Source organism: Diabrotica undecimpunctata, chromosome 4 (assembly GCF_040954645.1).
Source record: "Diabrotica undecimpunctata isolate CICGRU chromosome 4, icDiaUnde3, whole genome shotgun sequence".
In the NCBI taxonomy this organism is placed as follows: Eukaryota; Metazoa; Arthropoda; class Insecta; order Coleoptera; family Chrysomelidae; genus Diabrotica; species Diabrotica undecimpunctata.
In genome coordinates, this window is record NC_092806.1 from 59,360,182 (window position 1) to 59,379,538 (window position 19,357).

General features: G+C 32.5%; 1 protein-coding gene across 2 annotated transcripts in view; it reads right to left on the minus strand.

Moving 5' to 3' along the window:
• LOC140439570 (fatty-acid amide hydrolase 2-B) overlaps nt 1-19,357 on the minus strand; it is a 161,060-nt gene that overhangs the window by 129,067 nt on the left and 12,636 nt on the right. For both annotated transcript variants that reach the window (XM_072529559.1, XM_072529558.1), the window contains exon 2: nt 15,558-15,692. In XM_072529559.1, the coding sequence (XP_072385660.1) occupies nt 15,558-15,671 (114 nt within the window). In that variant the 5' untranslated portion in view covers nt 15,672-15,692. The remainder of the gene's footprint in view (nt 1-15,557; nt 15,693-19,357) is intronic.

The window sequence follows — 19,357 nt, forward strand, 5'->3', positions numbered from 1 at the left end:
AAAAGATATTACAAGATTTGATAGACAGAGAAATGAAGAAGTAAGACAAAAACTGAATATCAACTTTGTAGCATTTTTCTTTTACTTTGTAGCATTATTTTTTTTATATACAAGACCAAATTCTAATGTAGATAGTGATAAGGGATAAATTTTCCTACATACATATCATGATATGACAATGACCAAGGTAAATTCTAATTTTTCATTTCTGTTTATAACATTCATTATTGAGATTATTTTTGAATCAATTATTTTACCAGATCTCAATGAAAATGTATTTGATAAACGAAGTCATATTATTTTTAATAATATAAGAAGAATTATAATATCCTATTTTTATATTGTTAAATAATAAAAACCAACATAATTTATTACTAATCGTTAGTGATCGAATTCATTATTTCCTAAACTGGAGCAACCACTGATCAGCACGTCATTTCGGTTACTTTTAGTGAGTTCGTCATCGTGATTTAGGATCACTCATTTTATTATTGTTCTGAAGCTATTCTCTTGTGACATTTTAAAGAAATTACTATTTAAATGGGAATAAGCCACAATTAAAGGTTAAATTAAGTTTATTGACGTTTCAATTTCCACTTCGGAAATCATTCTCAAAATACAAACTAATGTTTGTATTTTAAGAACGATTTCCTAAGTGGAAATTGAAACGTTAATAAACTTACTTTAACATTTAATTGTTCATCAGTCAAGAAATACAAGCACGGATTCTTAGCGGTAATAAGTGCTTTTATGCATACAAAGACTCAATGAAAAGTAAGTTACTGAATCGTGAGTCTAAGCTGAGAATCTACAAAACAGTAATTAGACCAGTGGTCACATATGGATGTGAAACGTGGACCCTCTCAACCAGTGATGAAAATCAACTGAGAATATTTGAGCGCAAAATACTAAGGAAGATATTTGGACCAACCCAATGCAGCGATAGTTCGTGGAGAATTAAAATAAACCACGAGCTGGATGAACTAATGCAGGGCGCAGATATTGTCAGATTTGTAAAGTCACAAAGACTAAACTGGCTTGGTCACCTAGAAAGAATGCCAGATAATCGAGCTGTAAAAGTAGTCCAGAGATGAAAGCCCCAAGGAAACAGAACAAGAGGAAGGCCCCGTAAAAGATGGATAGACGACGTAGAGAGGGATCTTAAAACCATGAACATCAGGCAGTGGCGAAGGAAAGTATCCGACAGGGCAGAATGAAAGAACATTGTTAAGCAGGCCAAGGCTCACAAAGGGTTGTAGCGCCATCAGAAGAAGAAGAAGAAGAACATTTAATTGTGGCTTATTCCCATTTAAATAGTAATTACTCATTGTATTATTTGTTTGTTAGACTTTGTTTTCCACATCCCTAATTAAAAACATTAGCAACAGTTACTGTTTCAGATCGACGTCCGTATTTATTGACAGTGATGAATTCTTTTGACATTTCTAGTATTGAGATTCAAGGGCACTTAACCGTCATGTTTTGGGTGATGCAATGTTGCTTAAAATCCAAAGCCATTAAGTTGGCGTACTCTTTATAGCCCCCGTATTATATCTCATGGTTTGATTTAATTGTGTATCTAGAACGTTAGTGTGGTGATTGTTTAGCCAGACTGGAGTACAGTTCCCGTCATATAAAACTGGTACACTTTTTTTTCCCAATGTAAACCTGTGTTCAGACTTGACACAATGGTTCGTGAATCAATTCGTTGTTGCCATCACAGATAACGGAATTGCACTAAATCTAAATAGAAAAAGAACGTTTAAAAATGTTTAAAGTTTTTATATAGGTATTATTATTATTATCATTAACAACAAAAAACCGTATCTAATAAATTTAATAACCAGAGAGAGGGTTGAGTTAATGCCCAAAATGTTTAAAGCATCTTTAAACTTACGTATTGGCACAGAGATTTTGGAATGCATCTACTGTAATTGTATAATGTGTTTGTCGCACAGCCCTCCTTTTCGCTGATTTGATACAATATTTTCGTTGTACTGAATTATATAAACATAAACAGATAATTCCATTGGAATCCGCCGACCTTAGTCCATCCAATCAGAAGGTATAAAAAGGCCTGAACTTGTTTATAATAAATTAATAATAAGTTAAGCATTTAAGAAGTTAATTTTTAATTGTATTTAGAGCGTTTATTTATAGTTCGGCAACAAGTATATTGTATTGTATTTTTGAAAATAAAGTTTTTAAAAACGGAAGTTTCCACGACCATAAATTTAATTACTGGCAACGTTGCCGTAGAAATTGGAATGACATATGTGACAAGATCAACTTACACAACTTGAAAAATACGATTTTTGGTTATAAGAGTTGTACCAGTTTTTTATGACGCGAACGGTACAATATTTGGCTGTTAAATAGAGTAATGCAAAAGCTAGTACAAAGCTGCATCTAATCATGTACCCAACCGAGTTAACACCGAGGTGGCAATGAAGTGTTAGGACATCTTTCCCTAAAAAGATAAAAATTTTCTCCTCATTTTCTATTAACCCATTACCAAGTGGAAAGTGCAGCCTTATAGCCCCAATAACTCAGTTCAGGCCGTGTGCTAGACACGTACAGTGAATTAGGTTTGGATAAAATACTTACAAGATTTGATGCTGTTTTGATCATATGTGGTGCAGCGTAGGAAAGCATTATTACTATTTTATTGATGGGTACAGCCTCGGGAAGATAAAAATTTGTTAAAGCTTTATTTACGAATCTTAAAACTGTATTGTTATCTATTGCTTCCAGTTTTCGAGATTTCTTTAGGAAGTAATTAGCGACGTACCTTCCACAAATATCTGTAGTCTCATCTACAGCAAACCAGATGTAATAATTGTTCCCCACTGGTATTTTTTTTGTGGTTTCCTTGTAAACGCTATTAAATAATTTTTCGCAGATTACTTTCATCTGGCACATGCCTTGTGACAGTACTTTTCGCAAAATGGTTTAAACCTTTCATTTTAAAATGTATTTAGTGGGATATCAGAGTACCCCATTGCACTGTATAGGTCAAAATTAAATTTATGCTGTTCGCTATATCATGAAGTTGATTGTAAGGATTTTGCAATTTTTTGTTGCCTACATTTATTTGTGAACATTTTAAGGATTTTTGATCTAAATATGTTTTTACATGTTGTACTATATTGTATTTTTTGTCGCATTGAATCTGTAAGCAATACTAACATCAATGTAATAAGGTGCTTTAAAGTATCTTAGAGAATCAACACAGGGTGTTTCCTGCCTAGTTTTGTTGCTTAAAAAATGCAATAAATGTTTTTCCGGAAATGCTTCGTTACCGAGATACAGGATGTTATATACTTTCTTGACTATTAGTTCTTTGTTCAAGAGCCATGACCTCACCCTAGAAACAAAAATAAGGCTCCTTAAATGTTATGTGTACTCAGTGCTTATGTATGGAGTAGAAACGTGGACATTGGAGGCGAAAACTCTATCAAAACTTCAGGCTTTTGAGCTATGGTCATACAGAAGGATCCTGAAGATACCATGGACAGACAAAGTCACCAATGAAGAAGTACTGCGGAGGATGAACACAACTGCGGATTTGGTCAACATCGTGAAGAGCCGTAAGCTGCAGTACTTGGGACATATAATGAGAAATCAAGGCAGATACGAGCTAAGGTCCATTCGCTCAACTCGGGCATATTTTGATCGATTCATAGCTGGAAACCTACAACACAAAAGTTCCTAGTTCACAGTATTAACAGCTTAAATAAACTTTTATTACAGACTTCTTTCATTACAAAAAGAAGAATTAGTATAAATAGTGGAAGCGTATACTAAACCCATAAAATTTTGGGTAGTATATATTTAAAAAATATATTTCAGTTGTTATAATTTAACATGACTATTTAGTATATGGTGCAGATAAATAAATATTGATTGTCGGTAATTCTATCTTATTTACTATTTAGTTTGTGTACCATTAATATTGGCTATGAGTACGTGTGCTTGGTTGTGTAGTAATTTCCAGCCACTTTTAGTCTGTCAAAAAGTAACTAACTTCGCAAAAAAATAATTACTAAATTAACTAGACAGTTCGGACTGGGAATAGCGAACCGATTATACTTCAATGCATTTTGCAAGGTAAAATTGAAGGAAAAAGGGCCCCAGGATGAAGAAGAATATCCTGGCTTGCTAACCTGAGACCATGGTATAGAAAGACCTCAACACAGCTATTTCGTATAGCAACCAACAAAGTCATTATAGCCAGAATGATCACCAACGTTCGGAACGGACAGGCACCCTAAGAAGAATATACTTCTTTCACATGCAACTCACTTCCATGGCAGTGAGAAGAGAATTAAGCAGGGAAGTTGGCAGCTTGAGTATGTAAATACGTCGCTCGCGCTGCCATTACTTATGCAACTGCCACTGTCGTACGCTCCCTTCGTTGGCGGTTTTTTTTAACGGAAATCATGCTGCTCGTGCAGGCTTACATGCTGCTCGCTGTCCTGTCAGTGCACGGACGAATTTGTTTATTGTTTGGTAAATTTTTCGTTAACTATGGTTGAAAGGAGCAATGACCAAGTACTGAAGTTTATAGAGCTATATGCTAGTAAGAGATTGTTGTGGGATTTTTTACATAAAGACCACAAAAAAGCACAAAGTATACGATGCGTGAAAAAAGAACAGCATACATTTGGAAAATATATGGACCACTTATAAAAAAAGCCTCATTTAGATCCGAACCGGGTGCTGATGAGGTTTTTCAGTCCATTTGGTTTACTTTTGAATTAATGGAAAGTTTTTTGGGACAGTTTATGATGTGGATGACACAATAAATACCAAAGCCGAGGTAAGTAAATTATTTAACTTAAATTTTTTAATACTTTAAAAAAATAAATGTTTTAACTATTATTTCTTCTACAAACACAAGAGCTTTGTACTTTTTAATCCGATTAAAAAACGTAGTCAATTAATGAGAAAAGTAAGAAAAAAACTATAGTTATTTGAGCTAAACTTTTAGCTATAAAATTAAGAAGGTATCTGGTAGACCAGAGGCAAAAAAAATATGTATAAAATAGATGGATTTGTATTACAAAATCCTTTTAAAACTCACTCATCTACTCCTTTTTCAAGTGATTCTGCTTCCAGACCTTCATCTGCCTATACACCCCAATCTTCTCCTGCCTATTCACATGATTCTCAAGTATCTAGCTACTCACATTCTCAGCCTTCTGTCTATTCACATTAAAGGACTTCAGTATATGCACCTGGTTCCCAATTATCTCCTTTCCGTACTCAAGTATTACAAGCTTCACTGCAAAAAACTTCTGGTACTACGTCATACAATCTCCACCCTCTTCATGCACAAACTTCTCAACTTTCTCCTTTTCCATAACCAAACCTAGATCCATACATAGAAATTATACAGATGACCTTTCATGACGCTATGGTGGAAGACAATACTTCATAAATATTGCAATAGTGGTTAAACAGAATAAACATTTCCTAACTCTTATTTGTGTTTATTGCTTACTTTAATTTAGACCTTTAAAACGATATTAATTGCGTTACAAACTTCCGGCACAATCAGCGAAATTGCTGGTCATCATCATCATCATTGGCTTTTACAACGCTTCGTGAGTTTTTGCCGCGTTTACTATTGCCTTCCATTGATTCCGATCCTGTGCTATTATTTCCCATGGCCTTACTTCCATCTTCTCCAGGTCTTCCCTGACTGAGTCTTTCCACCTTTTTCTAGGCCTTCCTGTCGATCTTCTACCATCTGGTCTTTCCCAAAACACATTGCTAATCAGTCTGTCGTCATCACTCCGTACCACGTGGCCTGCCCATCTTAATCTATTGGCTTTTATGTATCTTACGATGTTTCCTTTCCCGAAGAGAGTCTCTATTTCATTGTTGTATCTGCTCCTCCATTCATTTGTTACGCTGTCCCTGCAAGGACCATATATAATTCGCAGGATTTTGCGTTCCCATACGAATAGCTTATTGATTTCTTTCTTTCTCAATGTCCATGTTTCACTTCCATATGTCACTGCTGGTCGTATTATGGTTTTGTACATTTGGATTTTGGCACGCCTTGAGAGAAGCTTTGACCTCATTAGATGTTGCATGGCAAAGAATGATTTATTCCCCGCCAGTATTCGTATTTCAACCTCCCGTTCTCCTGTGTTTTCACTGGTAATTGTTGCTCCCCAGCTTTTCTGGGTAGGTTTCCCCAGTAGATTTCTTTGGTACGCCTAGAAATTGCTGGTGATTTTATTTAATTAAATAGTGCAAATTTTGGTAACTATCCCCAGTGGCCAAAATTCGTAATATTATTGCCAAGCGTATCTTTGGTGGTATTGGAATTCTTACTTTAGTCCGTTTTTTTTATCATTGGCTCAATTTTGTGAAGCAAAAATTCAAAATCTATGTGTGACATTCTGTACAAATTAAAAATTTCTCCGGATTCCTCACAAGTCAGTTCATTGAAAAAGTTTGTCATATTTCCTCTGTAAAAAAGAAGCCGTTTTCAGATTATTATCCAAATAAAAGACTTACACGATTCTGTTGCGATGAATCGCTGTCATCCACCATCGTCGTTTTCGACATCGACGTTTTTTCTACCTCATTTGTTTTTAAAACGTTAAAATAATTTTATAAATTTAAAACACACAGAGCTGTCGCCGCAGCAATTTCTATGCACTCCATGGTACACTGATTCAACACTGAATTATTTCGGGCAGAGCAGTGGGCAACGCGAGTGGATGGGATATTAAAGTATAGTATTTTTCATAAAAAAATGCGTGCACATCACAATTTATATAACGTGACGTCACTTATATTTAAAATTTCCAGAACGTCAACCTAAGAGTTCAAATTTTCCTAACACAGCTAATAATACGAAACCCATACGGAACTGCTAGATCATTCATAATCGTCAAAATGGTATAATAATCAGGTAAAATGTAATCATCATTATATTGGGAATTTTAGAATTATATTGATTAAATAATCAAAAACATTTGTTATTATTAATAATATAAATTTTCTGAAATAACTCTTTAAGTCTAATATTCCAAAAAATAATAGTTTTAATTAAATATATTAGACAATTGTACGCAACTGATATGGGAATACTTCAAATTTTTTGACAGTTCAGCGTGTGGCAAAATTGTTTAAAGTGTGGCCGCTTTTTTAGAGTAAGAATTTTGTTTATGTTTTGATTTCTTACACAATTTAATCATAATATATTAGATATTAATAAATTGTATTTATAAATACATATTAAATTTAGATTATTAGCTTTAAAAACTAATTATTGTTGTGTATTGTGATTGCTATGCCAAAACAACTAAATAGTCTGTAGAAAGCTGATAAGCTTTCATATAAGATAGATTAATTTGAACAAGAAATAATGGCGATACGTTTTTACTATTAATGCTCTAAATAGAGGTAAGTTTAAAATTTAGAATATATAGTTTTGTATTAAGATGTTTTCTTATGTATTTTAGTGTGTTGTAGTCGTCTTAAATCTAAGTGTATTTACTGTTATATAATAGTTTGACAAATAGTTTTACATTATAAAAATTCCTCACTTACTAACTATTCTGATGTTTTGACAACGCTATGGGGTTCTGACGTCGTAAATCTTGAATGACGTGCACGCATTTTTATATGAAAAATACTACATTATGTTTATTTCTGTTGCTCTCTGAATAATATTTTAAATAATTTAGTTGAAAATTATTACTTTTTACTCGAATACGAAGCAAGATACGATAAGAGTTGTGACTTTTATCAAGCACAGTTTAGCTTTAAATTTTTTAAAATATTCCCTAATTTAAAATAACGTGAATGATTGTCCATAGAGACTTCTATCACGTATAATTTTTCGTTATGATTGGGAAAACTATTTTCTGATTTAAAAAGGAAGTCCACGTACGTACAAATTTATTGTTCTACAAAAAGTAAAAAAGAGATGTAGGTGGCGCCCTCTACAACACCCAATACTGTAGTCATATTCAAATTTTGCTTATCAAAATACAGCCAAATACTAATTTTCATCCAAATATCGGCATTATTTCAAATATTACTTGCAAAAAATAAAAATAACATAAAACTTTAGAACCCTGTCTTTCTGTAGAAAGACAAACAAATATTTATAGGATTTTTTTAAGCAGAAAACTCAACTAAATTTTTTCGTATTATTAACCCTTTACCGCATGAATTTTTGTTTTTTGTCAAAAATAAATTCGCAGATAAGAATTTTAATTCTATGTTTACGTAAAAATATTGAAAAAAATCTAGTTGCGAGGAAAACTTTATTAACAAAAAAAATTTGGTGCCAAATATGGAACATCATGCAACAATGTAACATTAAAGTCGAACTATTTTGAAGCTACAGTATACACTATACAGTATGAAACTACAAATAACAGTTTCTTTCTTTATTAATACACAACGGTATTGTGCAATTTGTGCACACTATATATTTTCCCTGTACCGCCTGGAAATTTGCATCTTGACCTAGTGCTCTCATCTCAATAGGGAAAATGATCAAGCCCATATTTACGGATGTCTTCTTGGGGTATTTCTTTAGTGGGTCCTTTTTTTCGTGATCATTTTCAATCATGTCATCATTGTTATTGAAATGCAAGAAACGTTTTATTTCTTTGAATCTGTTACAGCTCATTACATCGCTAACTGCTCGGTGGCCAATATTGGCATTTCAATAGTGTCTTGTTGATGGAAGTTGAATTATCGACATGTAAATAGTAATTCCTATAAATTGTTCTATTTCATATTTTTTTATATTAGATGGTTTATCTACACGTTGTTGCACTGAGTATAAATTTGGTTTGTCTGTGATATACTCTATAAGACTATCAGGAAAGAGAAACATAAAAAATTGGACCGGAGTTTCTAATTGTAAAATCGAAGGAGGTAAATTTTCAGAACCAGTAAATTTTGTATCATTTTTTGATCTTCTCAGATTTCCTTTCACCCAATTATGAGATTTCTTTCTTTTATATCGTAGTCTTTCAGACAAAGATGTATCATCATCTGAGGAATCTGAGGATGTGGCAGAAATGAGAGTTTCCTTGACATTGTTTGGTAAATTTTCACGCTCCTCATTGTCACTATCTTGACACAATATCATCTCATTTGTGCCGTCCTTATCGGAGAAATCTAATTCTTCACTATTAGTACTATTTGGAATTCTAACTGTATTCATTGTACCATAAAAGAGTTTCGGATCCATATCTACAAAAACAATCAATGAGTCCATAACTTCATAGTGTGCCATATATAGCACAAACCCTTTTTGGGGTTTTCGAGAGACTTTCAACAATCTTAATTTTTAGTACTTACCTAAGCAGATATCTAATATCACAATACAATAAATTTCAATTTTTTCTCGCCGTAAAAAACGTTTTTATTATAAAAAAATAACCTCTAACTTCGAGCACTGTTTCACGTGGTTCAGAATTTCAACAAGAATAAACTTGAAACTGCGCACGGCTGCCTAGAACTATGCCGCATATCTCGCGTACACTATTGTACGTGTCAGATATGGGCTGCCATGCATAGCATATATATATATGGTAGCATTTAAGTAATATTGTATATATTTGGATAGGTATTAAATTTGTTGTGAAGACTAAATATTTCAATTAATACCTGTTTTCCTTTTTATTTCAGCAAACAGCTTCACAAGATACCTTGGAATGTATATGTTAATACTTTCCTGTCGCCCAATCACATCTTAGAGCAACTTCTATAGTCTATCACTTTCATTTACATTATTCATATATATATATATATATATATATATATATATATATATATATATATATATATATTTTACCCTGTCATTCATTTTCTCATTTTAGGATCTCTGTAGGGATGCAAATTGGCCGAATCCTCTTTTGAGTGTCAAGTAGTCACTCTCCGGCCCATTCTGCTAGCCAGCTTTAATTTATTTGTTTTTAGTTACATTGGCGTCCAACACCCCATTTCATATTTTTTGGTACACACTTCCTCTCCCAGTCGCACCACAACTTTACTGTTGGCTTCCCACCAGTCATTTACCGTATCTTTTTCCTCAAGCTCTTCCAGTACTGTATTCTTAAAAACTCTTGCAAAATCCTTATTCTTTAACTTCCATCACTTTACTTTCTGGTGTACTACTTGCTTTCCTTTTCATCTCATATTTATCTCCGTATCCACTATCACCGGTCTTTGTTGACTAGCTGTTGGTATTATACACACACAGCCAATATTATATATAGTTACAAGTTAGGAACATACATATCAAGCAAATATGTAAAATGTAATTCTCATTACAATCAATTGTGGTTTAATCCCGTATAAACTAGTACCTATCTATACAATATTAATTTTTAAAAAATGTATTTTGTGTTTTGTTAATTACATTACATAATTAAAAAAATATAATGGGTAAAGGATACTTTAAGTAAATTTTTGTAATCCGTATTATATTCGCTATAATAGCAAAATATTATTTGTCCTGCGATTTTAATGTTTCTTATACTAAGATTCGGACTGCTGATTATTAATTTGGTTACTTAGTTGTTTTGTTGGCAAAACCTGCTTTGTTTCAGTGCTTGTAGTTTGAAATCGAAACGGAATTCATTACTATTGATACTTGTTTTGTTTGACAATAAAAACTCATTTTTTTCTAATTTGCGTTGTAAAAGACGCGTCCATTCCAGGTATTAATTATTCAAAGGTAATTAAAAACCACTTTTGATTCTTGTTTACTTTCGTTGATTATGTCATCTTCAAAATAAAAAAAAAATATTTTTAACTGTGTGGATAGATCAATCTTATGCCTATAACCAAAATTTAGAAATTGTAGAGTAGAAATGAATTAATAATTTGTTACTATCAAACAATTATCATTATCATCATTCGCTCGACAACCCTTTTGGTGTCTTGGCCATTCCAGGATTTTTTATTGTTCTTTGTTAGGAACAAAACGTATTATTAATACGTATTACGTTTATACTACAGTGATCCGTTAGGTTTCATAATTACCCATAAATTAAAATTACCCATAATGATATATATTTGTGATTTGCGGACTCTTTTGACGTCAGTATGAAGCTGTTCATAGACGTTTTCTCTTGTGGTGGTACCTCTGTTGTACTGACGGTCATAGATTGCTATCAAATTCAGAGGTTTATTATCTAGTTAGAAATTTACACTAACTAGTTTTTCAGACATATTTACTTTCGTTATTCGTTCAAATAACTCCATCGTTTTGTACGGAAGTAAAGGAAAAATGTAAAGAAAAGAAAAAAGCTTACCTCAAATACATGTCAACCAAAACACAAGAGGCATACCATAATTACAAGACAATTAGAAACGAAACACATGCACAAAGAAGATAATTGGGAAAGTCTTTCGAAAGAAATGGAACCCGATTTTGATTGTTTGTAAAAGAAAAAATGATAAGCTTTAAGAAAGGTAGGAGGTACAGGTACGGAGGTAAAGGAACTAATATAAAACACATTGAACAGGATACATGAATTGACTACCTAACAAACTCTGCTTAGGAAGAACAAATGACGCTAGAACTGGAAACACCAGAAATTACCACAGAAAAATTGAAGATCAGAAAAGCTGCAGACAAAGACGGAATACCAAACAAATTACTGAAATATTGTGGAAAAACAATGACAGAACAATTAACAACATTAATTAAAAAAATTATAAAATACAACAAAATACCGGAAGAATGGAGAACTAGCGAACTAATTAACTATTTGAAAAGGAGAGAAGAAAACAGCCAGAAAACTACAGAGGTAACATTTGTTAAATACAACAGATAATTTACTTCGAGACGCAAGTGTATAAAAATTTAATATTATGTTTCCAATTCGGGTTAGAGAAGTCCAAGCTTTACTTTACTTTACTTTTTTTAAGAGCCATAAAAATGAGCTGTAGTACATTCTAAGTATATAAATAGAAGGTTTAAGTACTGGAATGTAACATATACATATAAGAACATCTAACTGGTATGTGGGTAATAAAGTCTGCTAAAAACAAATGCAGTTAGCGACCGCTTCAGTATCGTTACGTGAATTGCCAATCAGTTTTGAGGAGCTTAAGAGGACACCAACTTGAATCTTGCAACTGAGCAACTGAGCTTTCGAAGATATACATTATTCTCTCCTTTGGAAGCTACACTAATTCCTCAATTGTCATAAACTGGGATCCAACATCTTGTCATATTTTCTCATCTTTAGAAAGATGTGTTACTTTTATAAACAATCTGACCTTTCTGTAGCAAATTGTCTATCCTGTACAAATTCAGATCAAAATTTAACAACAACATTGCCAACTACTACCCTAAATACAGTAGTTAATACTCATCCACATGACGTCTTGACCACATTAGCATCTTTATCGAATTCCTCTTCATTACAATCCTCGACTACACCTTCTTTCTTAACTATACCATTATTAGCTGCTTTGCAAATATCACCCTTAACATAATTCCCAAGTTCTCATGCTACATGCACAGATACAACCATAACAACAACCCAGTTAATAACAATACTTAATGTTTCACAACCTCATACATCAATCCCAAATTTTTTCTTGCAAACACTTGCATACCCTTGCATAGTATATCAATACATACTATTAATACACTTGAAATAACTAATATACCTTAAATTTTGAACAACTAACTGATTTTTTTTAAATGCTTTAGGATCTCCAGATAAATTAAGTCTATCTAAGGCACATTCGGCTTACTTAATTTATTAAACGAAATCTATCCCCACATTGTATAAAAAATAGGTAACGATGTACTAAAATAATTAATTCAATTACTAGAAAAGTAAAACCTCAGATCGATAGCTCAATAGAACCTTCTACATAAACTTACATTCAAGTCTACTCTACACTGGCATTTAAACGAGTATTATAGTTGAGAAATGTTACAGTTAATAATTGCTTAAAATTAGTCTTCTATAATTTCTCTACAACAAACTTCATAAAATAAGAAATTATACAAGCGTATCCAAAATTAGGCAAAATCAAGAATAAGCCAGTGGTGGAGTTTAAATTTTTATCGACAATTCCTATGTATATCGCAGTATTCCTCTAATACAAATCTAGAAGCTGTAGCGGTGTCCTTAGTAGGTCTACTAATAGTTAATATCTACATTACGTTCCTAATTCTGATCCAAGTATAGCAGACATTTCTAATCTTCTAAGTCAGATTCCTACATCTCGAAATATACTGGGAGATTTTAATGCCCACAATTTATAATGGGGCTCAAAAACACATCACACAAATGGGAAAAAATATAAACTATCTTAAATCTCAATTTAAATCTATTTAATGACGGCAGTATACGCGGTATAATGCAGCAACAAGATAGTTTTCAGAACTTGATTTGTGAATTTGTTAACCGACCTTGCAACCTAGATTATCGTGGAACGCATTAACTGATCTATATAGAAGCGATCACTTTCCCATCTTAATTAACAATCTGCTGTACCATAAGTACAATACACACATCACCAAATGGTTCTTAAATAAAGCCAACTGGACACTCTTTTTAACATTTATTTCTTCATCAGCTATGGATTTTAGAGAACTGTTAGACTCAGAGCAAAATATGAATGAGAAAACATAATTTTTCATTAAAGTCAACGAGTCGTGCAAAGACGCACTAAGAAAATCTAAATCGGCATTTAATAGATATAAACGATATAGAAGTACTGAAAAACATTTGGATTTAAAAGAATAAGGGCTAGATGTAGATATTAAAAAAAAAACAAAAAAATTGTCAAAAGTGTCGAAATGGCAAAATTTTGTTTCAGAAATCAATAGATCTACTCCAATTAGTCAAATCTGGAACATGATTGGAAGCATATCTGGAAAAAACTCACATAACTCTATAGAGTATCGTGCCAAGCTGGACTAATAAGATTATGAAATCTGTATCACATAAAAATTGGGAAGCAGATTTCCAACTCTAATAAATTTATATAAAACTTTAATTAGATCAAAACTGAACTACAGATATGGTCTGCAACTTAGCAAATAAATATTGCTCAAAACTTTGGATATTCTTCAGAGTTTAGTTTTTAAACTTGCTCTTGGGAGCATATTGCACCAGTCCTGTGGACAGTCTACTCTATGAAGCTGGAGAGCCACCCTTACACCTAAGAAGAAAATACTTAACTCTATCGGATATCTCGACTAAAAAATCTCACCCTCAAAATCATGCTGTGGTTATCAGATTCCACGAATTATATCAAAAAAGAAATGGGGATCCTGTATCTTTTTATAAACGAGCTAATAAATACTTATATTAAATTTTATTATTGAACTACCTCCTATTTATCCTATCTGAGAAATAAACTTATGTTTTCCATGCGTTATTCCGTCCCCGCTTTGCAAAACTTAAACTTACAGCATATAACAAAAAAAAAAAACGTGATCCCCAATTTTTTTAAAACTCACTTTCTCCATGTTCTCACACAATACAACAATTATCATCTTTTATATACAGATACCTCTAAGACCATAAATGGAGTAGAAGCATGCTGTTTGACATCAAATGAACATTCCATCTATAAATTGTCTTCTGAGACAAGTATGTTTACAGCAGAACCATTTGTCATAATAAAGGCCCCAACCTATCTTATATTATCTGATTCACTTAGCTGTCTGGCACCAATTTCTTAGGCCTATCCTTCTCATCTAACATTACACCAGATTAAGTTAACTTGATACAGTATATACCAAAACAATTTAGCCCAGAGTTCCTCTGGGTACCGTCAAACGTTGGAATAGATGGTAACGAACAGGCAGAGAGTCTAGCTAGGTCCGCAGTAACCAGTACAGCCACATTAATGGAAAATCTAACGGTGCATTTAAATTTAAAACCTTACTTAAAAGCAAAATTGCACGATGTTTGGCAAAACCAATGGAACACAAGCAGAATTTAAATTGAAAGAAATAAAATTTTTCATCCATCCTTGGAACTTCTGGCCTTCAAAGCGACAACATCTAGTCCTAACATAACGTCTCAGATTAGGACATACGGCTGCAATACATAAACATGTTTTGAAAAGAGAAGAGGAATCAGTGTGTTTTTTTGGAAATGCCAAGTAACAGTGAAGCACATTTTGTTCGACTGTCCAATATACTCAGTTAAAACACTATTTTACCACCTTAGAAAAAAACTCCTATTAGAAAGTAAATACATAGCTGACTTGGAAGAGTTCTTAAAATATATAAACTTTTTTACCAAAATTTAATACAATACATCAGTAATGAAAATATATATTATATACCTTATCTATAATTGATATTTTCCATATGATTATGTATGTTGTATTTTTCTTTATCACTTTTTGTATTTTGTTATGCTAATAGCCCTAGGTGGTTAAAGCAAAATAAATAAAAAAAACATAAGTTCCAATATGGCAGGAAACAGAAAAGAAGAAAGCCACGTGAAAATAATTAAGGGAAAGAGAAGAAAAGAATAGGAAAATTCAAGTAAAAATCAAACTAATTTTGTACTCACCGTATCCAATTCTACTACAGAAACTAACGTCGTAGGCAATTGTCTAAACTGCTGATTCTTCTCGGATTCACTTTTTGTCACCACTACCACTGCTTCATTTTCCACCTGGGACATCTTAGGAAAACAAAGCCAACCCTGGCAAAAAAAAGATCGATCAATTTCTCTAAGATATTGTGACGTTAGCCTAACAAATGCTGCTACGGACTTAGTTCTAATAGGCAATTTTTTCTAGTTTTCTAACAAATATATTTAAGCTATTAAAGTATGGGTATTGGTAGGAATAATAAAATTAAATGATAACATAATGATTCACATAATAGTATGTATACCATTGGCGTAGCAAAGTTGATGTTTTACTTTGTTTTAATAGTTACATTTTTTTGTCTCTATATTTGTCTAAAATTATCTACAGCAACCGTGCAATGCATATATCGGATATATAAAATTTGACAGGTCAATATTGTTCAAGTAAGAATGGGCATTTAATTTACTTTTATTTAATGTCATCCGAACCACTGGGATTATAGACGGCAACATAGAAAAACATATACAAAGGTTACAATTTTAACTGCATAAATTTGAATTTAAATGTCTTTTATGCCCATAACTATTAGAAACTTTATGTTATTTTGAGTATTTCTAAGAAGGATTCGGTTAAAATATCTTCTATAATAATGTTTATTCGATACTGGTTGCAGGGTGGGAGGGTTATCTCTTGTGATTCGGTAAACATTTGTGTGGCGGGTGTGACCACACATAACTATATTACTAGTCGACCAAGTAAGCGAAGATATCAATTGCAACATCTTTATATATAAAAAATTAATTAAAATCCTTTGTAAAAGGTATATATTTAAAAACCCAAACGGGCTGTGTTAGACAAAACGTTTTCGGAATACATCATTCCATCATCGGTGTCTAGGAGTACATGAATGTAGCCACTAAATATATGGGTAAAAACCCGTTAACAAATAATTAGTTACATTTGTTCGACATTATATCTTATAAATACTTATGATGTTAAAGTTACCGTTGGATTAGGTAACATGGCGACATATGACTCCACGTTGAAGTTGCAAGTCCTGAGACGGTGTGAGATACACCGTCTCAGGACTTGCAGATGTATACAGACTATAAAAGAAATTTCACTTAAAATGCGGTGTGGTCCAAGGTACAGTAGGACCACTACTATTCAGTGTCTACGATCTAAATAATCTCAATACTGAGGGGAAGAAAGTAAGATTTGCCGATGACACTGCAATTTTATATAGCGCAGACAATTGAGAATATTTAAAGAATAAAATTAAATTAGGTATAAGTATGCTCAAACTAATAAAACTGTTTAATTATGAAGGTTTAACAATTAATTATGAATCAGTCTTATAGTTCTATAGCAATTAAAAACATGAGTGGATATATAATTATAACATCAAGTAACACTATAAAATATCTTGGAATAAAAATCGACTCTCCTTTAAGATGAAATGTCCAGATAGATGAAATAACAAAGTGTTTGAGAGCTTTAGTTTCAAAGTTTAAATTTCTCATATCTAAAATAGATTTAAAATATTAAAAAATATTATATTATTCACTAGTTGAGTCGATATAATAGAATTATATATTATAGAATTCTTGGGTAGGGTGGTGTAAAAAAAAAACTTAAAGAAAGTCGACATATTACAAAAAAAAAATATTGAAAATAATAATTATTAAAATCATGATATACTCCTCTCATTTATTATTCTGGGATACTAACGTAATGGATACGAGGCAACTTTATAAGTATTCCCTGCTACTGTACACATACAACCATAAGAATATCCTGCGTACATTACCTCATCACTACGAGACTCACACTAAAACCAATCAACATGTTCAATTGGGAAATATCAAGAACTCAATAGGACACAGATCTGCCATGTATCTTGCTCCAAAAATATTTAATCACTTGCCCAACATATACAAAATATATATTACTACTCTTAACCCACTGAATATGGTAAAATCTATATTTAAAAGTATGTATTAACCCTAGATCGTATGTTTGTGCCATCGAGTTAGAATCTATGGAGAAGCTATGAGCATATTAACGTGTGTATTAAAAACGGTAGGTAGGCGTGGCTAACGGTGATACCAATATGGCGGTGGGATCATGGCCGGACTCAATAATATTAAAACTACTATAAAAATATGACCAGTTATTCAAAAGATTTAATCATAATCTAAAAAAGTGCAATACATTTTTAATAAACTATGATTTATTTATCCCGCGGTAAACACTAAAAACACGATATATTATACATAAAGATAAATTAATACAGTCAAATACTATTAATTTATTCTCTGAAGTACGGGCCATTACTTTGTTTACATATTTGTATACTAACCTGTAGAACGTTATTCCTGAAGATTTTTTATTAACATTGCTTCTGCCACTGCAACTACGTTGAGCACAAGAAACCATTATTATGCACTATCACAATATAATATTACAGTTTCTATAAAAGTATTATAAAACTAAAAATATTCGAAAAATAACAAACGTTAACAAACATATACGATCTGTCAAAAGTGTCAAAACAATATGGCCGAAGTGATGTCGTTTTTAGTGTGTCGTGTTCGACCAATAGGTTTTAACAGGTACTGAGTAAATGTTTTTTTTTGATTTTTGAGTGATAAATGTAAAATTAACATGTATGTAAAAAAGCTACTAATTATAATTCTTTCTTGTACAGTGAAATCAATAAACATTGTTATTATTTTTATTTTAGACATTACTATTCTATTCAAATGTTGTCTAAATATATAACAACGTTAACGTGTATTTTTATAAAGTAGTTGTATTGAAAATAAATATCTATGAGGTAAAAATGAGCCTCACCGCTCACGATAACTTTCAATGAAAAATCATACTTCTCTTCGTTTTGATGGCTCGATCGTAGGTTAGACGCGTTTGGCATCTTCAAATCGGTCACCAAAATTCTGCGTAGGGACTGCCGGCTAATGCCTAATTGTGTGGTACGTCGTCTTGTCGATGTTTCGGACTGCACTTTGACATCTTGGACAACAGAAACGATATTCTCAGCAGAACGGTTGCTACAGCGCCGTCTAGTCTTGGAAGCATTCTCTGTTGTCACAGTATCTTTAAGGCGAGTGGCCAAACGTCGCAATGTATTTCCAGTTAATGTCGGAAGGCCAGGAAATCTGCGACTAACTTCACGCTGCACCAACACAACCGACGAATTATATCACAAAATGAAAACAGTTATTCGGCATTAAAGCGGAGTAAACCAATTCATGGCCTATCAATTTGTATTCTACGTTTGTGTACTTCTAAAATGTCAAAACCGTATTAATAGTTGGCGCCATTTGCAAAAGTTATAGCGCTACAATATAGTGATTTACTTTTGTTCCACCTAGTATTAATGTATTATGCTACAATATTATAATAATAGACAAGCTGTATTAATAGACGAGAAATTGATACTAAAGATAAAAAAAAATAGTCACACTAAAATAAGAAAAAAGTTAAATAGAAAAAAAGAATAAATAGATTTATATTCTTCTTCTTCTTCCTCAGATTTTCCGATTTCGGGGGTCGCTGTTCCTTACTCTTCGTTGCCACTCATTTCTGTCTATCGAGCCTTCTTCACCTAAACCTTTCTCTCTGAAGTCCTCTGTCCACACAGTCCTTCCATCTTCTTCCCGGTTTCCCTATACCTCTTAATTCATTCATTTCTACCAGCTCTATCCTTCATCCCACATAGTTTTTATTTCTACGTCTGACATGACCAAACTAT